Source organism: Capricornis sumatraensis, chromosome 15 (genome assembly GCF_032405125.1).
Source record: "Capricornis sumatraensis isolate serow.1 chromosome 15, serow.2, whole genome shotgun sequence".
Taxonomy (NCBI): domain Eukaryota; kingdom Metazoa; phylum Chordata; class Mammalia; order Artiodactyla; family Bovidae; genus Capricornis; species Capricornis sumatraensis.
In genome coordinates, this window is record NC_091083.1 from 23,836,876 (window position 1) to 23,861,428 (window position 24,553).

The following is a 24,553-nucleotide window of genomic DNA, read 5'->3' on the forward strand; positions in this document are numbered from 1 at the left end:
ATGTACAAACAAACAAATCCTCAAACACGATCAACTCAAGAACCACTGATGGTATAATGGCTACAAAACATATGAAAACATATGTTACATAGTCATATAGTGAACTATTATATAACAGTCAACCCCTAAACTGCGAGAACATACATTAGCTTGGGTGGGTGAATATACAATGTTAAGAAAAAATTAAGTTGCATATTATAAAAAGAATGAGTCTATTCATCTAAAGTTTGATTCTCAACAGTGTTTTATTTAAATTGGACCTTTATGGTGTTACATATATATGGTCACTAGTCTAAGAATTTCACAGTGTTAAGTTATTTAGTCACATAATGAGCTAATAAGTTAACACTGTAAGAGTTTATTTGGTTTATATGCAAATGAAGAAAATATGAGCACAAATGAAAGTAAAGAAATAAAAAACACAAAGTTCAGTGTTTTGTGAACCAGGAAAGATTGCATTGAGGGTCTGGAATCAACAGAGAAACACTGGAGGGTTCAAATCTCTTTGTGAATTTTATTTTCATAAACTAGAAGGTAAACATATGACTTTTATTATCCTTTAAAAAAAAGCCTATATTTTATACTCATTTTTCTATATGTATAATTACATTTCATGGGGAAAAAAAAGTGAAAATGTTAGTTGCTCAGTCGTGTCCAATTCTTTGCCACCTCATGGCCTGTAGCCTGCCAGGCTCCTCTGTCCGCAGAATTCTCCAGGCGAGAATACTGGAGTGGGTTGACACTTCCTTTTCCAGGGGATCTTCCCGACTCAGGGATTGAAGCCAGGTCCTGCGTTGCAGGCGGATTCTTTACTGTCTGAGCCACCAGGAAAGCCCAATATATTTCATAATGAAATATAAAATGATAAGAGAGAAAAGTTTGAGTTGCACAATAGATTAATAGGTCAAAAAGTGGTCATTTGTGTGGAAAAAATTGAATTTAGATTCTTATCACTGACAGAACAATAGAGGCCAGATGGAGTAAAGATCTAAATATGAAAAGTAAAGCTATCAAAACTTCATGAAAATTATTAAAGATATATTTATGATATTAGAACAGGGAAGATTATTTTTCAGTGAAAATTTAAAGCACAAACCATAAAGGAAATGATTGATATATTAAATTTATAATTTTTTTATTCTGAAGGGCAACCATACAAAATGAAAAGACAAATCATAGATTAAGAGAACTTATTTTTCACATAGATAAATGATTGAGGATTAATATAGAGAATATAGGATTAATTTAAATTTGTGAATTAATGAAAAGACAGTGGATTCAATAGAGAGAATGAGCAGACGATGTGAAAAGTCAAAAACTATAGTAAAATACTTGAGTGGCCTAAAAAGTCTCAGTAATTAGGGAAATACAAGTTAGAATATCAAGGAATTATTTCAGACCTGTTACTGTGGCAAACATTAAAAAAGAAATTCATGATATCACATGTTGGCTAGAATATGACAAATGCACACATTTCTGGTGGAAATGGTAAACCACCTTTGAAAACAACTAAAGTTGACTAATTACATATTCTATAATTTTGAAATTTCATTTTAAGATGACTTGTCTTGGAAATACTCTGGCATGTGTTTACAGAGAGAAATGTACAAACACATCCATTGTAGGACTTTATATTCTTACTGTCCTACTTGAGAAGAGGTATACCAGCTACAGACTATTCATACAATAAATATTGAATCTGGGTATTCATTTAATTGAATACCCTAAAGCAGTTTAAAATGAATGAATTAATTATGTATGTAGCAATAGAAATCTGAAAAGTATGTTTTGAGTCAAAAATGCAAGTTCAAAAAATATGAATATTATTTATGTAAAATTTTCTGACACATAATAGTATGTATTTTATACAGAAAATGTTTGTTTAAGATAAGGATACAAAAATATGCATTGGAGGAATTCTTACTATATTCAGGATGTTAGTTCTTCCTACTTTGATCTATGGGCTTAATGCAACCCCAGTCAAACAGAATCCCAGTAGATTATTTTGTGAATATAGAAAACTAAATCTAAAGTGTATATCGAGAGGCAAAAGGCCCAGAATATCTATGTAGTATTGAAGGAGAACAAAATTGGAGGACTGACACTACCGACTTCAAGATTTATTATAAAGCTTCAGTAATCAAGACAGTGAGGTAATGGCGAAAGAACAGAGAAATATTGGGTTGGCCAGAAGGTTTGTTTGGGTTTTTCCATTCCATTTTATGGTAAAACGTGAATGAACTTTTTGACCAACCCGGTATTTTATGGCAGTGACAACTTTGGCTTTAAATCCTCTGCAACGAGCATGTATATGATACAGAGATGTTATTAATAAATGCTTATTGAATAGCTTACTATCTAAATTAATTAGCTTGCATAAATTTCTTCTAATTCTGTTATATCAGAAATTATTATCTTAATTATTTAAATACTTCTGGGTGAATACTTTTGTTTGGGTCTGCCTTGCGGCCTTTGAATTTCAACTATGTGGGAATATCTGAAACAAACATGAGATGTTAGATTCATTGTGAAAGTGGAAGAACAAAGTTCCTTTACATAGAGAATTTGAGGGTTTAATCTGACTTGACTCTGCTTCCTAATGCCAGCATCTGGGATTTCTTTGGTTCTTGAAGATCATCCAAGCCCTGCTCTTGAGACTCCCATTTATTCAGTGAGCTCTGAAGAGTTTTCAATAATTTCCATCTGCACAATCACTATTTTTATAATCAGAGATATCCAGAGTTATTTGTCATTACTAAGACCATGAACACCAATTTATATGCTTACATAAAGCAGTGCAGCAGATTAGCAAATGATATCAGATATTCCTTATAATGTTGAATGTGAAGCATACTTAGTAAAGTTTATCGTGTGCAATCTTTAAAGAAATGGAAAAACTACAAAATGATACTTGTCTATTATTTCAAGGTCATTTACCTGTGAAACTTCCAACTCCACCAGAAACTACAGTTCCAGTAACACTGCCTCCACACAACTGTACAGACAGTGAATTTGTTTGCAGGTCTGATGGTCAGTGTGTTGAAAATATCCAGAAATGTGATTTTAGATATGACTGCCCTGACCAATCAGATGAATCCTCCTGTGGTATGTGAATTCCTAAATTTTGTATTAAATATAGCCATAAAATAGATAAGAAAAACTAGTGTAATTTCAAGTAGTATTGTAATGTCCTAGTTAGAGTCTTCAACCTAGTTTAAAGCAGTTTCTTAATATAAAAGGTATTTGTATAGAAAATGATGGAAGAATCAGCATACTTTCTGAGGTAAGTGTCTTTAATATTTTAGATTCAAAATACTTGTTTTCATGAACTTGATTCCAGGGCTATCATTTACCAGCCCTTTTTAAATTCATCTTTGTTTTGCCTTTATTCTTCAATATCACTAAATGGAAATATTTAGAGAAGAAGCATAATACCCTCAAATAAGATGAATCTGTTCAAATTTTGCCATTATCAAAATACACATATACAATGAATACCATGTCCAATGTACAGAGTTAATAAGAAAATCAATCCTGGTACTTGTGGACACTTCAGTAGCTATATAATGTTGAAAGATGGTATCCATTTCTTGGCATCTACCAATCTATGACTTTTTAAAAATAGATCTAGGCAAATTATTTAACTTGAAAGTTAATGTCTCAGTCAGAGATACAAACTGAGAGGAGGAAAATTAATCTGCATCTAAATAGGCAAAGCACAGGATCAGAAGAAAGAAACACTTGTGATTTTTTTCCCTTCCTTGCTCATTATTAAGTATTGATTATATGTGAACTTACCATAATATTACTCAAGTGTCTTGATAATATTAAAGATTTAGAACATACAGACAGTACAGTGTATAGTGACATTCTAATTTGTCTTTGTCAGCCTCATCAAGGAATTCTAAAACTTAAAAAATATAAATACACATGTAAACTAAACGAGGCCGAAAAAACTCATAAAATCAAAGCTGATCCACTCTGTGAATGAGATGAGACAGTAGTTAATTCAAGTTGGTCAGGAAGATACACAGTGTATCACAGATGTAGGATAATGGAAGCTGTTGTATTCAGTCTTCTTCATGGGAAGACAATAGAATCCTCTTCTAATCACACAAAAGTTATCTTTGTAAAAGTTTACACAAAATCTAATTAATTACACCTAGTGAGCATTTTTAGTGAATACTGACTTTCTTCTCAGTTCGGCTTAGAAATTTTAGTGATGTCATTGATGATTGGATGGGATGTTTTGTTAAGTTTCTTTAAGTTCTTTAAATGTCCTGAATGAATGCTTACAGTTAAATTATCATTTTAAAATTATGAGGATGTTTAATTTTGATTAAACATGAATTATTGCTGTTTATTTCTGAACAAATTGTATGTCTTTTCTCCTCTATCTCTTTGTAAGATGAACTATTGTGACAAATCTTCCTGTCTTCTAGTCTTACATTTTAAAATTTTTTTGTTATAATAAGAACACAATATAAGATTTACCCCCTTGATACATTTTTAAGTGTACAATACGGCATTGTTGACTATAGGCACAATATTGTACAGCAGATAGCTTGCCTGAAACTCTGTCCTATAATTTTTTAAAAACTTATACTCTTTAAGGTCTTTTTAAAATTGTGTGAAGAACAAGATTCTATTGAATAATTAACCTCTTCACAGAATAATCACATGATCAATATTAATATCAGCGATTAAATAACACACCTGAATATCATGATTAAAATCACTTTTTTTGATGGAGGGTTTCCTTCTCAAATTTTATGTTAAACTATGAACCCAAGTTTCTAAATGGTGGTAGTGGTAGTCTATGCCGTTATTGTTTATGCCATCTAAAGATACCCATGTCTGATTCATGCTGATGTATGGCAGAAACCATTACAATATTATAACATAATTATCCTCCAATTAAAAATTGAAAAAAACTGGAGTTTTGGTTTTTATTTTTTTTAACACGCCAGGCTTTCCATTTTTTACACAAAACCTCATTGAATTGAATCTTTCAGAAGTAGAGGATTGAAAACAGACAGACATATGAACACATGCAGAGAGAAAGGGAGGGGGAAAGGAAGAGAGAGCTTTTGTTTTCACACACAACCAATGTATTTTTTTAAAATTAAAATAAAGAAAATAAAAAAAAAAGAAAAGAAAAAAAGAGAAAAAAAGAAAAAAAATCACTGGTTTTTTAGTTTTTGATATTAGAATACAGTCATAAGAATATTGAAAACTTTCAAGGAAAGAGATTCAATATAAAAGCTGTTGAAAATCTTATTGCTTTGAATTTAAGTAATTTGGAATTTAGTTTTCATAGTAATACTGTGACAAAAGAACAGATTTATCAGAACTTGGAGGTCATATAAGCATCTAAGTGTTGTGTCAGAAGAGACTGGTGATGCTAAAAGTGCTGCTTTAGGAGCTAATTAAAACCTTACTTGTTTATGAAAGCAGATTCTTCAGTGTGTGCATTTATTTCCACATTTCAGTGACTATAGATATTTGAATATAATACACCTAGATTTCTTTAAAACTCTTCAAGTGATTACATAAAGCATTAGCCTAATTATTTCAGTAATGTTGAAAAGTTTGATTAAAAATTTTAAAAATCCCCAAGTGTAAGAAAGTGCTGATGCAGATGGAAATTGCCATTTATTGATACATTTTTGTGATTAACTCATCTTGTCTTCGTCCCATTCTCTTCAAGCTATGGACATTTGCAGTTTCGAAAAAGGAAGCCTGTGTAAATGGTACCAGCCAATCTCAGAAAAATTAATTCAAGATTCAAACACATTCAGATGGGGACTTGGTAATGGAACCAGTATTCATCATGGTGAGGAAAATCACAGGCCATCAGTGGATCATACAACGTAAGTGACCACATATTTGGAAAATTTCTTTTAGGAACTGTTTGTTAAGCACTGTCCGAATTCCTGCCTTGCCCCCTTACCCTGTTAGTGCTCTTGAAAAGATGAATGTTTAAGTGAGAGAATAAGTGGACTAAGTATATTCTTTCTTACAATATTGAAGAAAACATTTAATTTAAAAAGTAGTAAATGCTCTTATAAAAGTCATAAAGAGTAAGGTAAGTCATAAGAGAAAAATGTTGTATATTAATGCATATATGTGAAATCTTGAAAAATGGTGTCATTTCTCTTACTTGCTTAGTTGCTCAGTCACTTACACTCTTTGCAACCCTTTGGACGATAGCATGCCAGGCTCTTCTGTCCATAGAATTTTTCAGGAAAACACACTGGAGTGGGTTGCTATTTCCTCCACCAGAGGATCTTCCCAACCCAGGGATCGAATCCCCATCTCCTGTGTCTTCTGCCTTGTAGATGGATTCTTTAACTACTGAGCCACTGGGGAAGCCCCTCAAAATGGCATAGATGATCCTATTGGAAAGCAGAATAAGAGTATGGATACCAAGGGGGTCGAGAGGAGTGGAATGAATTGGGAGATTAACATATATACACTATTGATATGACACTGTGTATAAAATAGACAGCTAACGAGAACCTACCGGAAAGCGCAGGAAACTCTACTCAGTGCTCTGGGGTGACCTAAATGGGAAGGAAACAAAAAAAGGAGGGGATATATGTATCAGTTCAGTTCAGTCGCTCAGTTGTGTCCTACTCTTTGCGACCCCATGAATCACAGCACACCTGTCCTCTCTGCCCATCAACAACTCCCGGAGTTTACTCAGACTCACATCCATCGAGTCAGTGATGCCATCCAGCCATCTCATCCTGGGTCGTCCCCTTCTCCTCCTGCCCCCAATCCCTCCCAGCATCAGAGTCTTTTCCAATGAGTCTCTTCGCATGAGGTGGCCAATGACCTGGAGTTTCAGCTTTAGCATCATTCCTTCCAAAGAAATCCCAGGGCTGATCTCCTTCAGAATGGACGGGTTGGATCTCCTTGCAGTCCAAGGGACTCTCAAGAGTCTTCTCCAACACCACAGTTCAAAAGCATCAATTCTTCAGTGCCCAGCCTTCTTGACAGTCCAACTCTCACATCCATACATGACCACTGGAAAAACCATAGCCTTGACTAGATGGACCTTAGTCGGCAAAATAATGTCTCTGCTTTTGAATATACTATCTAGGTTGGTCATAACTTTTCTTCCAAGGAGTAAGCGTCTTTTAATTCCATGGCTGCAGTCACCATCTGCGGTGATTTTGGAGCCCCCAAAATAAAGTCTGACCCTGTTTCCACTGTTTCCCCATCTATTTCCCATGAAGTGATGGGACCAGATGCCATGATCTTCATTTTCTGAATGTTGAGCTTTAAGCCAACTTTTTCACTCTCCTCTTTCACTTTCATCAAGAGGCTTTTTAGTTCCTCTTCACTTTCTGGCATAAGGGTGGTGTCCTCTGCATATCTGAGGTTATTGATATTTCTCCCAGCAATCTTGATTCCAGCTTGTGCTTCTTTCAGTCCAGCTTTTCTCATGATGTACTCTGCATAGAAGTTAAATAAGCAGGGTGACAATATACAGCCTTGACGTACTCCTTTTCCTATTTGGAACCAGTCTGTTGTTCCATGTCCTGTTCTAACTGTTGCTTCCTGACCTGCATATAGGTTTCTTAAGAGGCAGGTCAGGTGGTCTGGTAGTCCCATCTCTTTCAGAATTTTCCACAGTTGATTGTGATCCACACAGTCAAAGGCTTTGGCATAGTCAATAAAGCAGAAATAGATGTTTTTCTGGAACTCTCTTGCTTTTTCCATGGCCCAGCGGATGTTGGCAATTTGATCTCTGGTTCCTCTGCCTTTTCTAAAACCAGCTTGAATATCTGGAAGTTCATGGTTCATATATTGCTGAAGCCTGACTTGGAGAATTTTGAGCATTGCTTTACTAGCGTTGTGAGCTGAGTGCAATTGTGTGGTAGTTTGAGCATTCTTTGGCATTGCCTTTCTTTGGGATTGGAATGAAAACTGACCTTTTCCAGTCCTGTGGCCACTGCTGAGTTTTCCAAACTTGCTGGCATATTGAGTGCAGCACTTTCACAGCATCATCTTTCAGGATGGAATTCCATCACCTCCACCAGCTTTGTTCCTAGTGATGCTTTCTAAGGCCCACTTGACTTCACATTCCAGGATGTCTGGCTCTAGGTGAGTGATCACACCATCGTGATTATCTGGGTCGTGAAGATATTTTTTGTACAGTTCTTCTGTGTATTCTTGCCGCCTCTTCTTAATATCTTCTGCTTCTGTTAGGTCCATACCATTTCTGTCCTTTATCGAACCCATCTTTGCATGAAATGTTCCCTTGATGTCTCTAATTTTCTTGAAGAGATCTCTAGTCTTTTCCATTCTGTTCTTCTCCTCTATTTCTTTGCATTGATCACTGAGGAAGGCTTTCCTATCTCTTCTTGCTATTCTTTGTAATTGCATTTAGATGCTTATATCTTTCCTTTTCTCCTTAGCTTTTTGCCTCTCTTCTTTTCACAGATATTTTTAAGGCCTCCCCAGACAGCCATTTTGCTTTTTTGCATTTCTTTTTATGGCGATGGTCTTGATCCCAGTCTCCTGTACAGTGTCATGAACCTCCGTCCATAATTCATCAGGCACTCTATCTATCAGATCTAGGCCCTTAAATCTATTTCTCATTTCCACTATATAATCATAAGGGATTTGATTGAGGTCGTACCTGAATAGTCTAGTGGTTTTCCCTACTTTCTTCAATTTAAGTCTGAATTTGGCAATAAGGATTTCATGATGTGAGCCACAGTCAGCTCCTGGTCTTGTTTTTGTTAACTGTATAGAGCTTCTCCATTTTTGGCTGCAAAGAATATAATCAATCTGATTTTAGTGTTGACTATCTGGTGATGTCCATGTGTAGAGTCTTCTCTTGTGTTGTTGGAAGAGGGTGTTTGCTATGACTAGTGAATTTTCTTGGCAAAACTCTCTTAGTCTTTGCCCTGCTTCATTCCGCATTCCAAGGCCAAATTTGCCTGTTACTCCAGGTGTTTCTTGACTTCCTACTTTTGCATTCCAGTCCCCTATAATGAAAAGGACATCTTTTTTGGGTGTTAGTTCTAAAAGATCTTGTAGGTCTTCATAGAATTGTTCAACTTCAGCTTCTTCAGCGTTACTGGTTGGGGCATAGACATATACATAGATATATGTATACATATATGTATATATGCTTCCCAGGTGGCACTAGTGGTAAAGAACCCACCTGCCAATGCAGGAGACATAAGAGATGTGGGTTTGATCCCTGGGTGGGAAAGATCTCCTGGAGGAGGGCATGACAACCCTCTCTAGAATTCTTGCCTGGAGGATCTCATGGACAAAGGAGCCTGGTGAGCTACAGTCCATGGGAGTGCAAAGAGTAGGACACAACTGGAGTGACTTAGCACACACACATGCACACATATACACATATAGCTGATTCATTTTGCTGTGTGGTAGAAACTAACACAACATCATAAAGCAACTATACTCTAAGAAAAATTAACAATGTTTTTTTAATTTAAAAAATTTAGAAAAAACATTTTATAGACTGCCTTAAATGTGTATGCAATTTATTATACCTCATGAAGTCTTTGTGTAGATTGTGTTTCAATATGTTTTGCAACTGTCTGGTGAGGCTAGATGACACAATCCCCATTTCCTTCTTCTCTATGCTCTTCTCTAAGTAAACTACTCCTTTACATACAAAAAAAGTCATAGAAACCAGAGAAAAGCATGTGCAAGTAAAGAAAAATAATTTGTAATATTGCCCAGGATCCAGAAGGAGTTACACGTTCATCCCTCCTCCAAATTTCTTTTCCTCTTTTCTTCTTTTTCAAACTTCTCCTCCATCACCTTGCCCTTTCTCTCTTGTTCCAGTCATTGCTCTTTATCATCATTTATTTTGGTCTTTTCTTTCAAGTGTAGATAACTCATTCCTTCCCCTGTTTTGTAGTCTGCAAATAATACTCCCTACAAGCTCCCATTTTTCTTTTTTCCTTTTAATGATTTCAAGGAAATGTTCCTGAAGACAACAAAGAACTCCCCATTTATATTACAGAGAATCTTTTCAAAACCTTTATGCCTTCACACTTCTCCGCTGGTAAAGCTTTATGACCCCCAGCTCCTATGGTTGCTGCTTCAGAGATAACTAAAGGTATATCTGCTGTCCAGTCCATTACTGCCCTGGCCAACTTGACCTAGCACTCAAGGGGATCACTGTGTCTTCAGTGTGCAGTGACTTTATTTTCCTGGCTGACTTTTTCACCCTGATTTTTTGAGCTCTCTTTTGTTGTTTGTGTTCCATTAAAATGGTTCCAGTTTTACCAGCATTTTATTTAAACATCTGCAACCAAGTTGCCCAAAGTATATAGAGTAGCAGATATGAATGCTGCTTTGTTTTGATCACTTCTGACAAATGGCAAATAAGCTTTGTAATTTCAGTATACAAAAGTTTTCTCGGGCTGCTTCTCACATAAAAAAGAATAGGATGATTTCAGGAAGTTTCTGGGGCTCATGAAAATCTGTGCTTCATTTATAATCTATAGTTTTGTAAAGAAAAAGAGAGTCTCATTTCTAGGTGGTAAAAGTGTAAATAGAACTATGACAACATATAAGCAGAGTAATATAGTCTACTTTTAACTTGTTTGTCTCTGCCTTTCACCCCCACCACCTCCAGTAGACTGCAAATTCCCTGAGGAATTTCAAAGACTGTGATTCCCTTTCATTGCATTATTTTTAAGATTCACTATATAATTAAGTACCAGTAATTATTTGTTGAATGAGTTAGTTGATGATTAGGATCAATATATTGATACTATATAATTAAAGGCTGCAAGGCACAAAGTTAAATATATCCTAAATAGGAATACTTAATCAGATAATGTTTAATGCATGAGCACTACATTACAGTGAGTCCTGGAGAAGGGTGCAGTCCCTAAGCTTCCATCTCCTCTTGCCTTCCTCTCTGTTTTTTAATTTTTTTTTCCCTTTGACTTTGTGAAATAGTTCTTATGTGTCATTTATCCTACTCTCTGGTTTGTAGTAGAACTCTAAGCTTCCCTATGGCTCAGATGGTAAAGAATCTGCCTGCAATATGGGAGACCTAGGTTTGATTCCTGAATTGGGAAGATCTCCTGGAGCAGGGCATGGCAACCCACTCCAGTATTCTTGCCTGGAGAATTCTATGGACAAAAGAGCCTGGGGCTTGTGAGTGAATTCTCCCTTCATCCTGCTCAGCAGGGACCAACTAAGGGGACCTGGCATGATATTTTTTCCTAGGATTGAAATCTAAACATTTATTTAAAAATAAATATTGTTCTCAATTAATTATAATCTGGAGAAATAATAAAGTAAAACCTACTCAATGTTAATATCATTGCAATTTGCATGTTCTTTTGAGAATGGAGTTGGATGAAATTTCCATTTCCTTTAACTTAGGCAGTGAGAGGGAATATTTAGTAGAAAAATTATTTTCTTGGTATTTTGGGAAAAGAACCATGATCTAGTTAAACAATAATAACAACAACACACATACACACACACATACAAAACACAGAAGTAAAATGGATTTATATCCATTCATGCTCCAGGAACTACTACAGAACTCGGAAAAACATGAATCTTAACTGAGAATTGTTTTAAAAAATTATTTGCTTACTATTGAATCAAGGCATTTGGATCACCTAGCATCTAAGCTTTGTAACTAATTCATATTATGTGTGAATATGAATATGTAACTAATTCATATTAAGTTTAGAACATTGATGCTATAGGAGTGTTGTGCATGATTTCTCTCAGTTTGTAATTTTATAAGACCTCAGAATCCTCGCCTCTAACCTCCATAATCAGTTTAACAAGCCAAGTCAACTTTACCATAGTATGTAAATTGGTAAATTGGCTCATAGGCAAGTACCATAAATTTTATGATCATTTTTATCTTATAAGAAAGCCTTTGTTTGATCCAGCTTATTCATTTTTACAGCTGGAAGCAAGAAGAACAAAGTTTTGTACCCTTGGCCCTCAATTCCATTTTATTTAACTTCAGTAAATGCCTATCTATTGGTTAAATAAGGTCTGCTATTAAGATTTTTTAGGAGCCTTAAATCGTTCCCCTCAGGCAGATTGAGCTCTCTCTATTTGTTGTTCATATGGAATTATATCTAGTAGAATACACATACATATTCTGGGTCAGTGGTTTCTGACTGCTCACAGAAGCTCTAGAGAAGTTTTGCAAAGTATAGATCAAGGAACTCTGATCACGTTTCTGTGTTTATTAATATTTAAATATGTAATACATTTATTTAAAAGCAGATTCTGACACTTGTATCAGAATCTTGGGGCTAGAGCTGGGATTCTGTACTTTTAGTATAACTTCTAGATGGTTCTAAAACCTCATTCTTAGCAGCTGTATATGGGAGAAAGTGGGGAGGGTATTGCTAGAAGAGGGTGGCTTTCTTAGCAACTATTTCCAATTTTGATCATAGCTGACTCCTTTTCCTCTAAATCCAGTGACTAATTAAAAAATTTAGAACAAAATATTTCAGGAAAAATGAAGCAATAGAAAAATTCAAAGATGATTTTATTCAAAAACAACAAAATGTGTGTGCTATAAAGTAACTATTATAACTGAAAAATTGTATGGGAGAAAACGCTACACTGTGTTAATCTAGAAGACATGTAATTTCAAGGCACCCTCTGTGTTGCCTCATTCATGTAAGATACCCAAAGTTTTTTCTCAAGTCTTTTTGCCTGTGTGTTTTCTTCTCTACCCCTAATCAAAATGATTCTTGCCTTTCTTTAAGATCAAAACCAAATGTACTGATTTTATTAACGTCTTGACAAAAAAAAAGGGTATTTTTAAATGCCTTGCATTTTAAGGTTACAGATTATTGAGAAGCTATTTGAGTATGAACCATCTCATTCAAAATGCAGATTAGATAGAATATAATTTCATGTGTTGCTTGTTTATAAAGCTGGAAGTACTTTTTCTGAAATTTTTATTTCATAGCACTGACTGTTGCCTTTGAGATGGGAATGAGCTATAGTCCACATTGTTGCCAGTGGACCTAGATTCCTATCTACACTGTGCATTTGTACAGGCTTGACATCATTATAAACTAAAAGCCACGTAAATAATGCAAGCTGTCTCTGTGACATAACTGTGCATACCATAATGTGTCTAAGTGCTAGATATAAATGTGGATAAAGGCTTCAGTAAACCCGAAAATATTTTAATGTTTTCTGCCCTGCAACAATAACAATTTGCAAAGCTTTACTCTCTTAGACATTAAATGCCAGGATCACTGCTTTCTCAGAGTCCTGTCTGGGAAGCCAAAATTTTATAGGCCAATTTAAATGCTTCAACACTCTCCCAACATAATTTCTGAAAGATCCAGTTTTATAAATCTAGAATAATGGTTAAATAGTAGGCTTTAGAAACAGTTTGGCTAAAATGAAAATAAAAATGCAAACAGGCAAAATCAAAATTAAACTGTTGTAATTTTCTCTTAACTGTTTTAACACTTGTGGGAAATAGCATTTCTGGCAGTGTTTTCACAGGACTGAATATAAAGCATAATTGCACTCTAAAACACAAAAAAATGGCTGTCATTTTAGGTTGACCTTGAGTTAAGCACCTATTCTTTATTTTTCCATACATATCAATAATTTGTTTTAATTAAGTGAATTAAATCACTTTAATTTTATTTTGGTGTATTTTAACTTGATAATATTTTTAAAAAACTAACTACAGTTATTCCAAAACATGGAAGTTAAGAGAAATCTATGCTGAAAGTAATATTTGCAAACCATTCCTAAAATAATATAAATATAGCTTGTTAGGTAATGTATTTGCCCTACATGGTAAAGTTTTAATGATATATTCATAATATAGCATATGATTTATGATATGTTACCAATGGTCACTGTTTAATAATAAAATAACTTGTATATCATAATTACTTTCAAAATTTTTGAATTCATTTTCATTATATAATTTTTAAATGTGCTTTCCTTTTAACCACATTAAGATGAAATAAATTTATTTGTATTCTAACTTTTGCACAAAATTTTTATAGTTATACAAAATATGGAGGAATACAATATTTTCTCAAGTAAGGTAAATTAGATTTAATTCTTATGTTAAGACAACTTGAAAATTTGAACATACTACACCACATATTGGAGAAGGCAATGGCAACCCACTCCAGTACTCTTGCCTGGAAAATCCCATGGGCGGAGGAGCCTGGTAGGCTGCAGTCCACCGGGTCGCGAAGAGTTGGACATGAATGAACAACTTCACTTTCACTTTTCACTTTCATGCATTGGAGAAGGAAATGGCAACCCACTCCAGTGTTCTTGCCTGGCGTATCCCAGGGATGGGGGAGCCTGGTGGGCTGCCATCTATGGGGTCACACAGAGTCGGACACGGCTGAAGCGATTTAGCAGCAGCAGCAGCAGCATACCACATATCAACCATTTATATATATATATATATATATATATATATCACATATGAATCAAGTATATATTAATATCATCTGATGACCTTTGTATATGCAGATTTATCAAATATTCAAAGATCTTTATGGTCTGGAGGATGAAGAGATACCCTTGACTAGATACACAACTCATTCTTAAATTAGACATGTATTTCCTAAGCATCTGGTCTGTGAGAATCGCCAGGTTAATCAGACATGGAACCAGCATAGACATGAATACATGCGTAACACTCAGGAGAGGCCCCCTGTAGACACTCAGGTCTACAGGTCTGTCTTGGTTGTCTCTATCTTTAATAATACCTGAAAAGATTCTCCAAATTTGAATTTTAGTGAATAATATAAGTGAACTAAAATAAGTGAATTAAAATCACACTAAGGGTAAAGACCATTTACTGATTATTTTAAGACTTTAACTTTTTTTTTGTTACAAAAGTACTGCTTTTTCCCCAGAAAAAAAGAAATGTATTCTTATTGTAGGAAAATGTTTAAATATAAATAACAAAGGGAAATAATGGCAATAACTATAATCTCACCACCATGATAAAAAGCATTGTGTGTGTGTATATATATATATATCTTTGATAAGCAAAAATAGGTTCTGTTAATCACATTGTTTTCTAATATGCTTTTAATTTTATATACAATCTGTAAGCAATTATTTACCAATACTTTCTAAAATGGGGCAGTAGTTTTCCATTAACAGGATGCACCATAACTCAGTAATTTAATTCCTCACTATTTGATTTACGAGTTGTTTTTGATTATACACAAATTTAATCAACCTTCGCTGAACACTATGCGACTTTACACATATTGTAGATTACATCCTGAGAGTTAACAGGCATACAGAGTAGAATTCTTATATTATTAATTATATTTTAAAACACTTGATTTATAATTTTGTGTTACTTTGCAAAATGTACCATTTTCGAAAGCAGTACGTGCCTGTATGTTTGCCAAACAATTGAGTATTGAATTATTTTTTGTGTGTATTAAAGCTATTAAATATCAGCTAACTGCATTCTTTTCATTTCTCTAAAACAGAGAGCAACCTATCATTTTTCCTTTGTTCCTTGTTCAAGTGTATTTCTCTGTGTATCGCCTGTTTGTGCTCTTTGCTTGGTTTTCAGTTTATAGTGCTTAGTTTTTCTTATGGGGAGCACTGGGTCTTCCTTGCTGCGTGTGGGCTTTCTCTAGTTGTGGTGACCTGGGTTGACTCTTCATTGCCATGCGTGTGCTTTTCATTGTGGTAGCTTCTTTTGTTGTGCATGGGCTCTCGACACATGGGCTTCTGTAGTTGCGGGTCCTTTAAAGCATTGAGGGGATTTTTTTTTAATCCGTTACAAATGTCATAGAAATTTTTCCCAATTTTTATTGGCCTTTTGTTACTGTTTATCATATTTTTCATATCTTAAAATTCTTAGGATGTACATACTTAATGTCTCCCAACTTTGAGAAGAAGTTTTATTGACACGAACTAGAGAGGAAAAAAGCAGAGACATCACTTTGCTGACAAAATCTGTATAGTCAAAGCTATGGTTTTTGCAGTAGTCATTTAGGATGTGAGAGTTGGACCATAAAGATGCTGAATGCCAAAGAATTCATGCTTTTGAATTGTGGTACTGGGGAAGACTTTTGAGAATTCCTTGGACTGAAGGGAGATCAAACCAGTCAATCTTAAAGGAAATCAACCCTGAATATTCATTGGAAGGACTGATACTGAAGCCGAAGCTCCAATAATTTGGCCACCTGATGTGAAGAGCAGATTCACTGAAAAAGACTCTGATGCTGGAAAAGATTGAAGGCAGAAGGAGAAGGGGTCAATAGAGGATGAGATGGTTGGACAGCATCATTGACTCGATGGACATGAGTTTGAGCAAATTCCAGGAAATAGTGACGAACAGGGAAGCCTGGCGTGCTGCAGTCCATGGGTTGAAAACACTCAGACATGACTCAGCGACTGAGCAACAACAGAGAGAAACAATCTCTCTGTAGAGACCTTGCGTGTCTTCCCTGGACCATAAGCTCAGGAGGGCAGAGGCAATGCTGTTTTATCATTGATGATTAGTGATTGCCTCTTTTGGGTACGAGAAAAGAATTTTCTGCTATGTATGGAATGCATTCCACCCCCAGTATGCACTGAATTACTGTCAAGCATACGGGGAAGGGGATTGGTCTCTAAAAGAGAGTAGAGGAATTCACAAAAATAAAGGTAAAGGTGCAAACAAGTTATCACTCTGGAAAAAGTAACAGTGAATTGCTTCTAAAGTCAGCATCATATATTTGATGGCAGTGGAAAATAGTGTGACAAAATATTATGTGCAGAATATGTCTACAAACCACTATAGATCCCCCAAATCATGTCAATATATTAAGGTTTCAGGGCACTGAGTAGTGACCTTGACCAGAAATTGACTGTGACAGTAGAGAGCTTATTTGCAGTGGTCAAAATGCCAGGAAGGAAATAGTATCATTTAAAGTTCAGAATGTTTGTTAAAGAAGCTATATCTGCAAGTGGAGGGTAGACATGGTTGAGATGGAAAGAGAGGCCTTTTTTCCAAATTTAGAATTATCATTTATTTCAATAACAGACTTCATGACTATCTTTACTTTCCAAATATTTAACATTAATTCCATCAATTGAGTTTTCTGCAAATAGCCATCTGGATTTATTTTCTTTTTTTCCACTAGGTTGTAAGCTCATTAGGATCTAGTCTCCATAATATTTTCCCTTTTGTGTCTTTCCTAAATACAGGCACTAAAACAAGTGCCTTGGAAATGCTTCAGGTTACTTTATTAAGTGGCTTCCTATTTAGCGAAATTCATCTCTTATTGTAATCTATATTCATACTTCTTAGATAATTTTATTCTAGTGGAAACATTTCTTCACCTGCACCTACTTGATTTAGTTCTCCTTTCAATTTGACATTTCAAGCCTCATTATTAACGTTATTAATTTAGTTTAATATTTTCAATCACCCAGGATTGCCATACAGTGAATTTTTAAATTTCTGTCCACTTAAAAGAAATTTACTGAATTGAAATTAAACTTTTCTCTAGGTTTTGAGCAAAAGTTAACAAAGTCAACATAAGCTTTAGTATAAAAATATATAGTGAGCTTTAATAGAGGAAGAAAGAAACCTCTTATCTTCTACATTTGTTTGTATTCACTTTGTAGACTTAGAAATACAAGCAAAGGAAGGCAATGCATTTTCTCTATGGTGTGAAGGTTTTTGCTTAAATGTGGTGTTTGTGTTTGCATATTAAAAAGATATTTATTTGTAAGATAATGTGATTTTAATGCATGCATTCAAATATCTCTGACATTAAGAACAAATTTTTCCTGAGAGTTTATATGATGTTCAAATTCAACCATAAACTATGGGTAAAGGTAGTAGTAATTCTATCTAGCACAGACTTTTCCACTGAAGAATTATTTACATTGGTCTTACAAAGTCTGTCTTTTAGAACTACAGTCATAATGAAATTCAAAATACAGTTCCTCAGTCTCATGGTTTGAGTAAATCTCAGTAGATTTGTTGTTTAGAACTCATTTTCTTCAAGTTCTTTATAACATTATTATCCAAGAAGAGTAGTTTTGTCTTAGTTTATTAAACAGTTTATTAAAAATAGTTTACAAGAGATGTCTGTTTCTACTTTAGTTCTGTGTTAATGGTCAGATAACCAAAGGATGGAAGATTAAAATGTGATATAAGAGGTAGAACAGCTGTTATCTTTTCATGACTAAATGAATGAATATATGTCTCTCCATAGTGTTTATTTTAAAAGTATCTACAAAAGAAGCTTTAAGTGGATTTATTAAAAATCATGCATAGTTTTACACATGATAGGTACTAAGGTCAGTATGCTCAACAATTCATTGGTAACGTAATGGCTAATGGAAGGATGTTACATAAATTCAGTTATATCTTTTTAAAATCATTTTTCTCTGGACACAGAAGATTACTTATTTATCATTAATAAATATTAGATAGAATTAAAAATTACATCTACTTTGTACTTAAAAACCTATCTTTGATTTGCCCATTTCAAAGAATAATATCTACAATTAAGTGGAGACTGTTCATGAAAAAGGGGGAAAATGCCGAGTTTATGAATTTTTAAATTCAGATATTTACATAGGTCTGTTTCCTCAGCTTGTCCTCTTTGATTGTACACAATTAACAGGGAGGTCTGATAAATGAGCCCTGATAGCTTTCATAGTGAAGCATCTTAGAAATGAAATCTATTGTTTATTATGTGATAGACATTATGAGGATAGCTTTCGTACATAATCACATTAAGTCCTCCCAGTGAACTTTGCTGGTTCGTATAATTATCCCTGTTTTACATGTCAGGAAACCAAGGTTTAAAGACGTTAAACAGCTTGCCTTGGTGCACACTATTTAGTAAACTTGGGAGATGGAACCTTTGAATCCAAATCGCAGATGCTCTAATCTGTGATCCTACGCACTTTTCCTCATCTTGGAAATATCTCTTGCTTAAGAACCAAGCATTTTTAAGATTTATGACCTGATTCGATTGCAGTTTTATGCCACAGGAAATGGAGAAACAAGACAACTGGTACTGTATAAATAATTCAGAAGAAAAAGGAAGGGTAGATGAGTAAAGTGTTAGTGATGGTAGTTTGGAGAGAAAGCAGTAATCTAGAAATGTCCAGAGACTTCCATCATGGTCCAGAGATTAAGACTTCACCTTCCACTGCAGGAGGTTCAATTAATGATTGGAAAGCTAATATCCCACATGCCTCATGGCCAAAAACAAAACAAACCAAAACATAGAAGCAATATTGTAACAAATTTAATAAGGGGTTAAAACTGGTCCACGTCAAAAAAAAATCTTAAAAAAAGAAAAGAAATATCCAGTGTCCAAACCCATTCTTGCCTTCTTTTCTTCTTTAAGTCCAGAACCCACATTTTGTTGGTAGAAGGCAATCTCATTCCACTTTCCTGGGAATTGTTTTAGTCCAGTGGTTCCCCATCACACATCAGAATCACTTGGAGAGCTTGTTAAAACACAGGAATCTTGGGCTCACTCTAGAATTTCTGATTCAGTAGGTCTGGGTTGGATCCTAATATTTACATTTTTAAGTTCCCAGGTGAGGCCACTCATCTGGCAGCCATGCTGTGAAGACCCATTTGTTTAGCCAAGTTCTGGTTCTCAAAACTGGCAGCACATTGGACTTGTCTGGAAACACTGTTAAAAGATACTGATATCCAGATCTTATACAGAAAACTTTTTTTTGTTGTTGTTTTGCCCTGATACTCATAAAGGAATGGCTCCAAAAATGGGCTTCTAACTTTGGTTACTTTTTTACCTTTGTTAACTTTCTGTCATATTGAGAAATACAGACCCTTAAAAGTGTTGTGTTTATTTCCTGTGACTGTAAGAATTCACTGATGCCAAAGGGGTGATACAGTCACTTTGGCTTTGTGTTTTCTTGAGTCTCTGAATTATGTTGCTGTTTATGTTTTCATATTGACTCAGAGAAATCTTAGAATGAAAATTTTAATCTAATGTTAGTGATTCTGTATAACATAAAATGCATTTTGTGATCTAGTTTTATCTGTGGCTCCATTTAGTGTAAGAATAAAGTGCACATTTATGTGTGTTTATCTTTTAGTTTATGATGTTGTTATTGTTGTTTAGTTGCTAAGGCATGTCCAACTCTTTTGTGACCCCATGGACTGTAGCCCACCAGGCTCCTCTGTTCATGGTATTTCCTAGGCAAGAATACTGGAGTTAGTTGCCATTTCCTTCTCTAGGGGTTCTTCCCAATCCAGGGATCAAACCCGTGTCTTTTGGGTTGGCAAGCAGATTCTTTGCCACTGAGCCACCACGGAAGCTCTAGTTTATAATGTTACACTATATCTTATTTTTGTAAATAGCAGTATATTTTGAGAATAAGGTGAGATATAACAATAATAATAAAAATTAAATTAAGGAAGTGTAAGCAATATTAATGATCTCATTAAAAATGTACTAGGTTCTATGAACTTTGTTTTAATGGGCATAATTTATTATTATAAATGTTTTCATTTTTATAATTTTATTTTCTCATTGTTATTAATCATCATAAAATAAAGAGTTCTTAAAATTCTATAATCATAAGATTAAAAGAGTAAGTATATATACCTAATGTTTTCTTTAAACAGCTAAAAATATTTAGATATTTTATTTGTAGTATAACAGTACAGTAATAAAGTTTCTGGGATAATAAGGTTTGGATTCAGAGTCAAGATTTTAAAATCTGTATCATCATTGTTATCTTTCAAATTTGTCTATATCTAGATGGGGGAGCCTGGTGGGCTGCCGTCTGCGGGGTTGCACAGAATTGGACACGACTGAAGCGACTTAGCAGCAGAAGCAGCAGTCAAATTTTTATAAGATTATAGTGACTTCATAATGTGTAAACTATTGATGTATTCATAACATCACTGATATTCCCTAAGAAGTTACTTCTAGATATAATACAATTTAACAGATTTCTGCATACCAGTTATGAGAAGTACTTTATACAAATAACAGAAAGATATGCAAGAATTTTAAATTTGAGTATAGATAAGAGACATTTAAAAAATTAGGTATCATTTAAAAGAGAATATAAAGACCATTAAGAAGGTACAATATTACTTGGGTGCAGAGGAAGTAGGGTTGATCATATACAAAGGAAAAAAAAAACATTATAAAAATTGATTTTTGAGCTGGTTTTAAAGAATTGCATGGAGCTTCACCAAGCAAAAATAAAATAGCAGCTATACTAAGCTGCCATCATGGAGCAGTAATAATCAGTAGTTTTCTGTTTGTCATTCAGTTCAGTTTAATCACTGAGTCATGTCCAACTCTTTGCGACCCCATGAATTGCAGCATGCCAGGCCTCCCTGTTCATCACCAACTCCCAGAGTTCACTCAAACTCATGCCCATCGAGTCGGTGATGCCATCCAGCCATCTCATCCTCTGTCTTCCCCTTCTCCTCCTGCCCCCAATCCCTCCCAGCATCAGGGTCTTTTCCAATGAGTCAACTGTTCGTATGAGGTAGCCAAAGTATTGGAGTCTCAGGTTTTGCATCAGTCCTTCCAAAGAACAGCCAGGATTGATCTCCTTTAGAATGGACTGGTTGGATCTCCTTGCAGTCCAAGGGACTCTCAAGAGTCTTCTCCAACACCACAGTTCGAAAGCATCAATGCTTCGGCACTTAGCTTTCTTCACAGTCCAACTCTGACATCCATACATGACCACTGGGAAAACCATAGGCTTGACTAGACGGACCTTTGTTGGCAAAGTAATGTCTCTGCTTTTCAACATGCTATCTAGGTTGGTCATAACTTTCCTTCCAAGAAGTAAGTGTCTTTTAATTTCATGGCTGCAGTTACCATCTGCAGTGATTTTGTCATTACTTTCTATCAATTTGATTAATATGTGTTTTGATGTGTTCCTTCTTGGATTTATCCTTTAGGAGACTCTATGTATTTCCTGGACTTGAGTGTTTCTTTTACCATGTTAGAGAAGTTTTCAATTATTACCTCTTCAAATATTTTCTCAGGTCCTTTCTCTATTTTCTTTCCAGGACCCTTATAATATGAGTGTGGGTGCATTTAAAGTTGTACCAGGGGTCTCTTAGACTGCCCTTGTTTCTTCTCATTCTTCTTTATTCTGTTCCGCAGCAATGATTTCCACCAGTCTGTCTTCCAGCTCACTTATTCATGCTTCAGCATCATTTATTCTGCTATTAATTCCTCCTAGTGTATTTTAAATATTTTAGTTATCACATCATTCATCTTTGTTTGTTCTTTAAATTTTCTATCTCTTTATTAAACATTTCTTGTGTCACCTCCATCGGTGCCTCTATTCTTTTTCTGAGATCTTGGATCATCTTTACTATTGTTACTCTGAATTCTTTTTCTGATGGATTTTCTATCTCTATTTCACTTTGTGGCTCCCTTCTCCAAAAATGGTGAGGTAGAGAGGGAAGGGACTGGGATTGTGGGAATAAATACCCTGAAAGCTCTTTCTTTCCACCTTCTAGTCTCCTGCTCGTATCTTATACCAGCCAATTCTAATTGAAAGTCAGAAGTTAATGGAACCTATTGACACATTCTATAGAGGTCTTCAGAACTGGAGCTATTTTACAATAGCAGAATGATAAAATATTTAATGAAGGGAAAGATGTGCTTGAATTTGCTTTTCTAAAGTTATTGGTAATAGTAATTGATTGGAGTAGCACTTTGTGCTAGAGGGCTAATTCATTGTTGAAATACTTCAAGTGATGAGTAAGAAGTGAAATTAAGAAGGACCAAAAGAGGAAAGGCTGGAGAAGCTGATATAATACTTGTATGATATAAATGCAACACAATTGGACTAACTGGAAATGCAAGGAAAAAGAAAAAAGAGCTGCTAAAGAGCATTATTAGTTTTTAACTTAGAAGCCTGGGTTGACAGAAGTCCAATAGGACCTTTCTGTGGGAACAGAAAAAGATCCCTCATTTTGTTTTGAGTTCTTTAGTTTGAGGCACTTAGCCAACATCCAAGTTGACGTTCTTCATCTCCTTAGCTTGGTATTATGATTTTTTTTTGTTTCCAACTTTATCTCTATATAACTGATAATACAGCATTGTGTAAGCTTAAGTTATACAATGTAATAATTCTCTATATGTGCATATTGCAAAGTGATTGCCAGAGTAAGGTTAATTAATACATTCATCACTAAGGTATTTTCTTGTGTGACTCAAGCTTCTTATTTTGGCCACATCATCATTAGCCCTCTCTCCTGTTCTTCTAGTGAATCTGTTTACTCTCCAAATGTGGGACTCTGTGTCATGCATGGTACTTTCTTTCAACAATCTCCAAACCATCCTTTCAAACTTAGTTGAAAGTCAATTCTGCGAAACTTTCTGATCTCTCTCCAGTCAAATCCAAACAGTTCTTCTCTGGGTATTAGCTGTACTCCAGCACATGTCTGAGAATACCGCTAATATTAGTTTATTTGTCTAATGCCTTCATGATACTGTATCTTGAGAAAAAGGGTGCTGAGAATTTGCCTATTTTACAACACCTACCATTGTGCTGATCGCATACTAAGTAACTGTGAGAAAATAGGGATGATGAAAAGACAACACAATTGAAGCATTTACTATTTGGACCAATAGAGGAGTTCTTAAAAAATAAATAAAAGCTAAAAGCAAAGCCAGAGGAGATTGGTGACAATAATAAAATTTTGATGATAAAATTAGTTCTCTTGTCCAAACTGCTTTAGATAGAATTATGGTGCTTTTATGGATTATTTCCTGATATGCTCTTAACTCATGTGCGTAGATATATTACACTTATTAACTTTGGATATATTTTACATGAGATGTATGCAATACTTGTAAAAAAGAAGACAGAAAAAAATATTTTGAGCTATAATTTCTTTGGAGAAATCACTGAGTTTAAAATAAAATTTTCTGATACTAAAGTAGGGATCTAAATTTTCTTCCAGGGATTACTTTTCAGTCTATTTTAAGTTAAACACAAAGTTTTCTAATGAAACACAGTTATCCGGTTGGTTAGGATATCATGAACTCAAATTAATATTCTGGGAAAGCATTTAGTGAGTTAATTAAAAAATGTAGATTTTAAAAAATTAAATGATATTTATTATTAAATTATTTTTAAATTTAAATATTAAATTTGGTAATTCAATTTTTATCAGCAAAATTTTTGAAACAAATATGACTGTGCAGTAATGTCAATATCATTGGTGCATTTCAAAGATTGATTTAAATGAAAGGACACAAGAGGCTTTTTATGAAGTAGAATATCTGCTCCCAAGTTGTCCTGGACTAGACCCATGCACTGTTCACATTCAATTCAAAAAAGATTTCCCTTTTAACAGCGTTAAACTGTTACAGCTTGTACCACATTCATTTCATTACTAGCATTGCCTTAGTTTAGATTCCAGTTGTGACATTCTGTATTCACGTTATTAGAAAAACAGAGGATTAGCCACAAAACACTGTGGTAGTGTTTGTTTACATTTTGAGATACTTCTAACATGATCTACATCTTTTGTATATTCGGAATTTAGATTGCC

The 24,553-nt window shown here is 34.6% G+C and overlaps 1 protein-coding gene across 1 annotated transcript in view; it reads left to right on the forward strand.

Annotated features, from left to right (window-relative positions):
* MALRD1 (MAM and LDL receptor class A domain containing 1) overlaps positions 1-24,553 on the forward strand; it is a 590,849-nt gene that overhangs the window by 169,672 nt on the left and 396,624 nt on the right. Inside the window, exons 20-21 of the mRNA XM_068987706.1 lie at positions 2,929-3,105; positions 5,711-5,873. Of these exons, the coding sequence (XP_068843807.1) occupies positions 2,929-3,105; positions 5,711-5,873 (340 nt within the window). The remainder of the gene's footprint in view (positions 1-2,928; positions 3,106-5,710; positions 5,874-24,553) is intronic.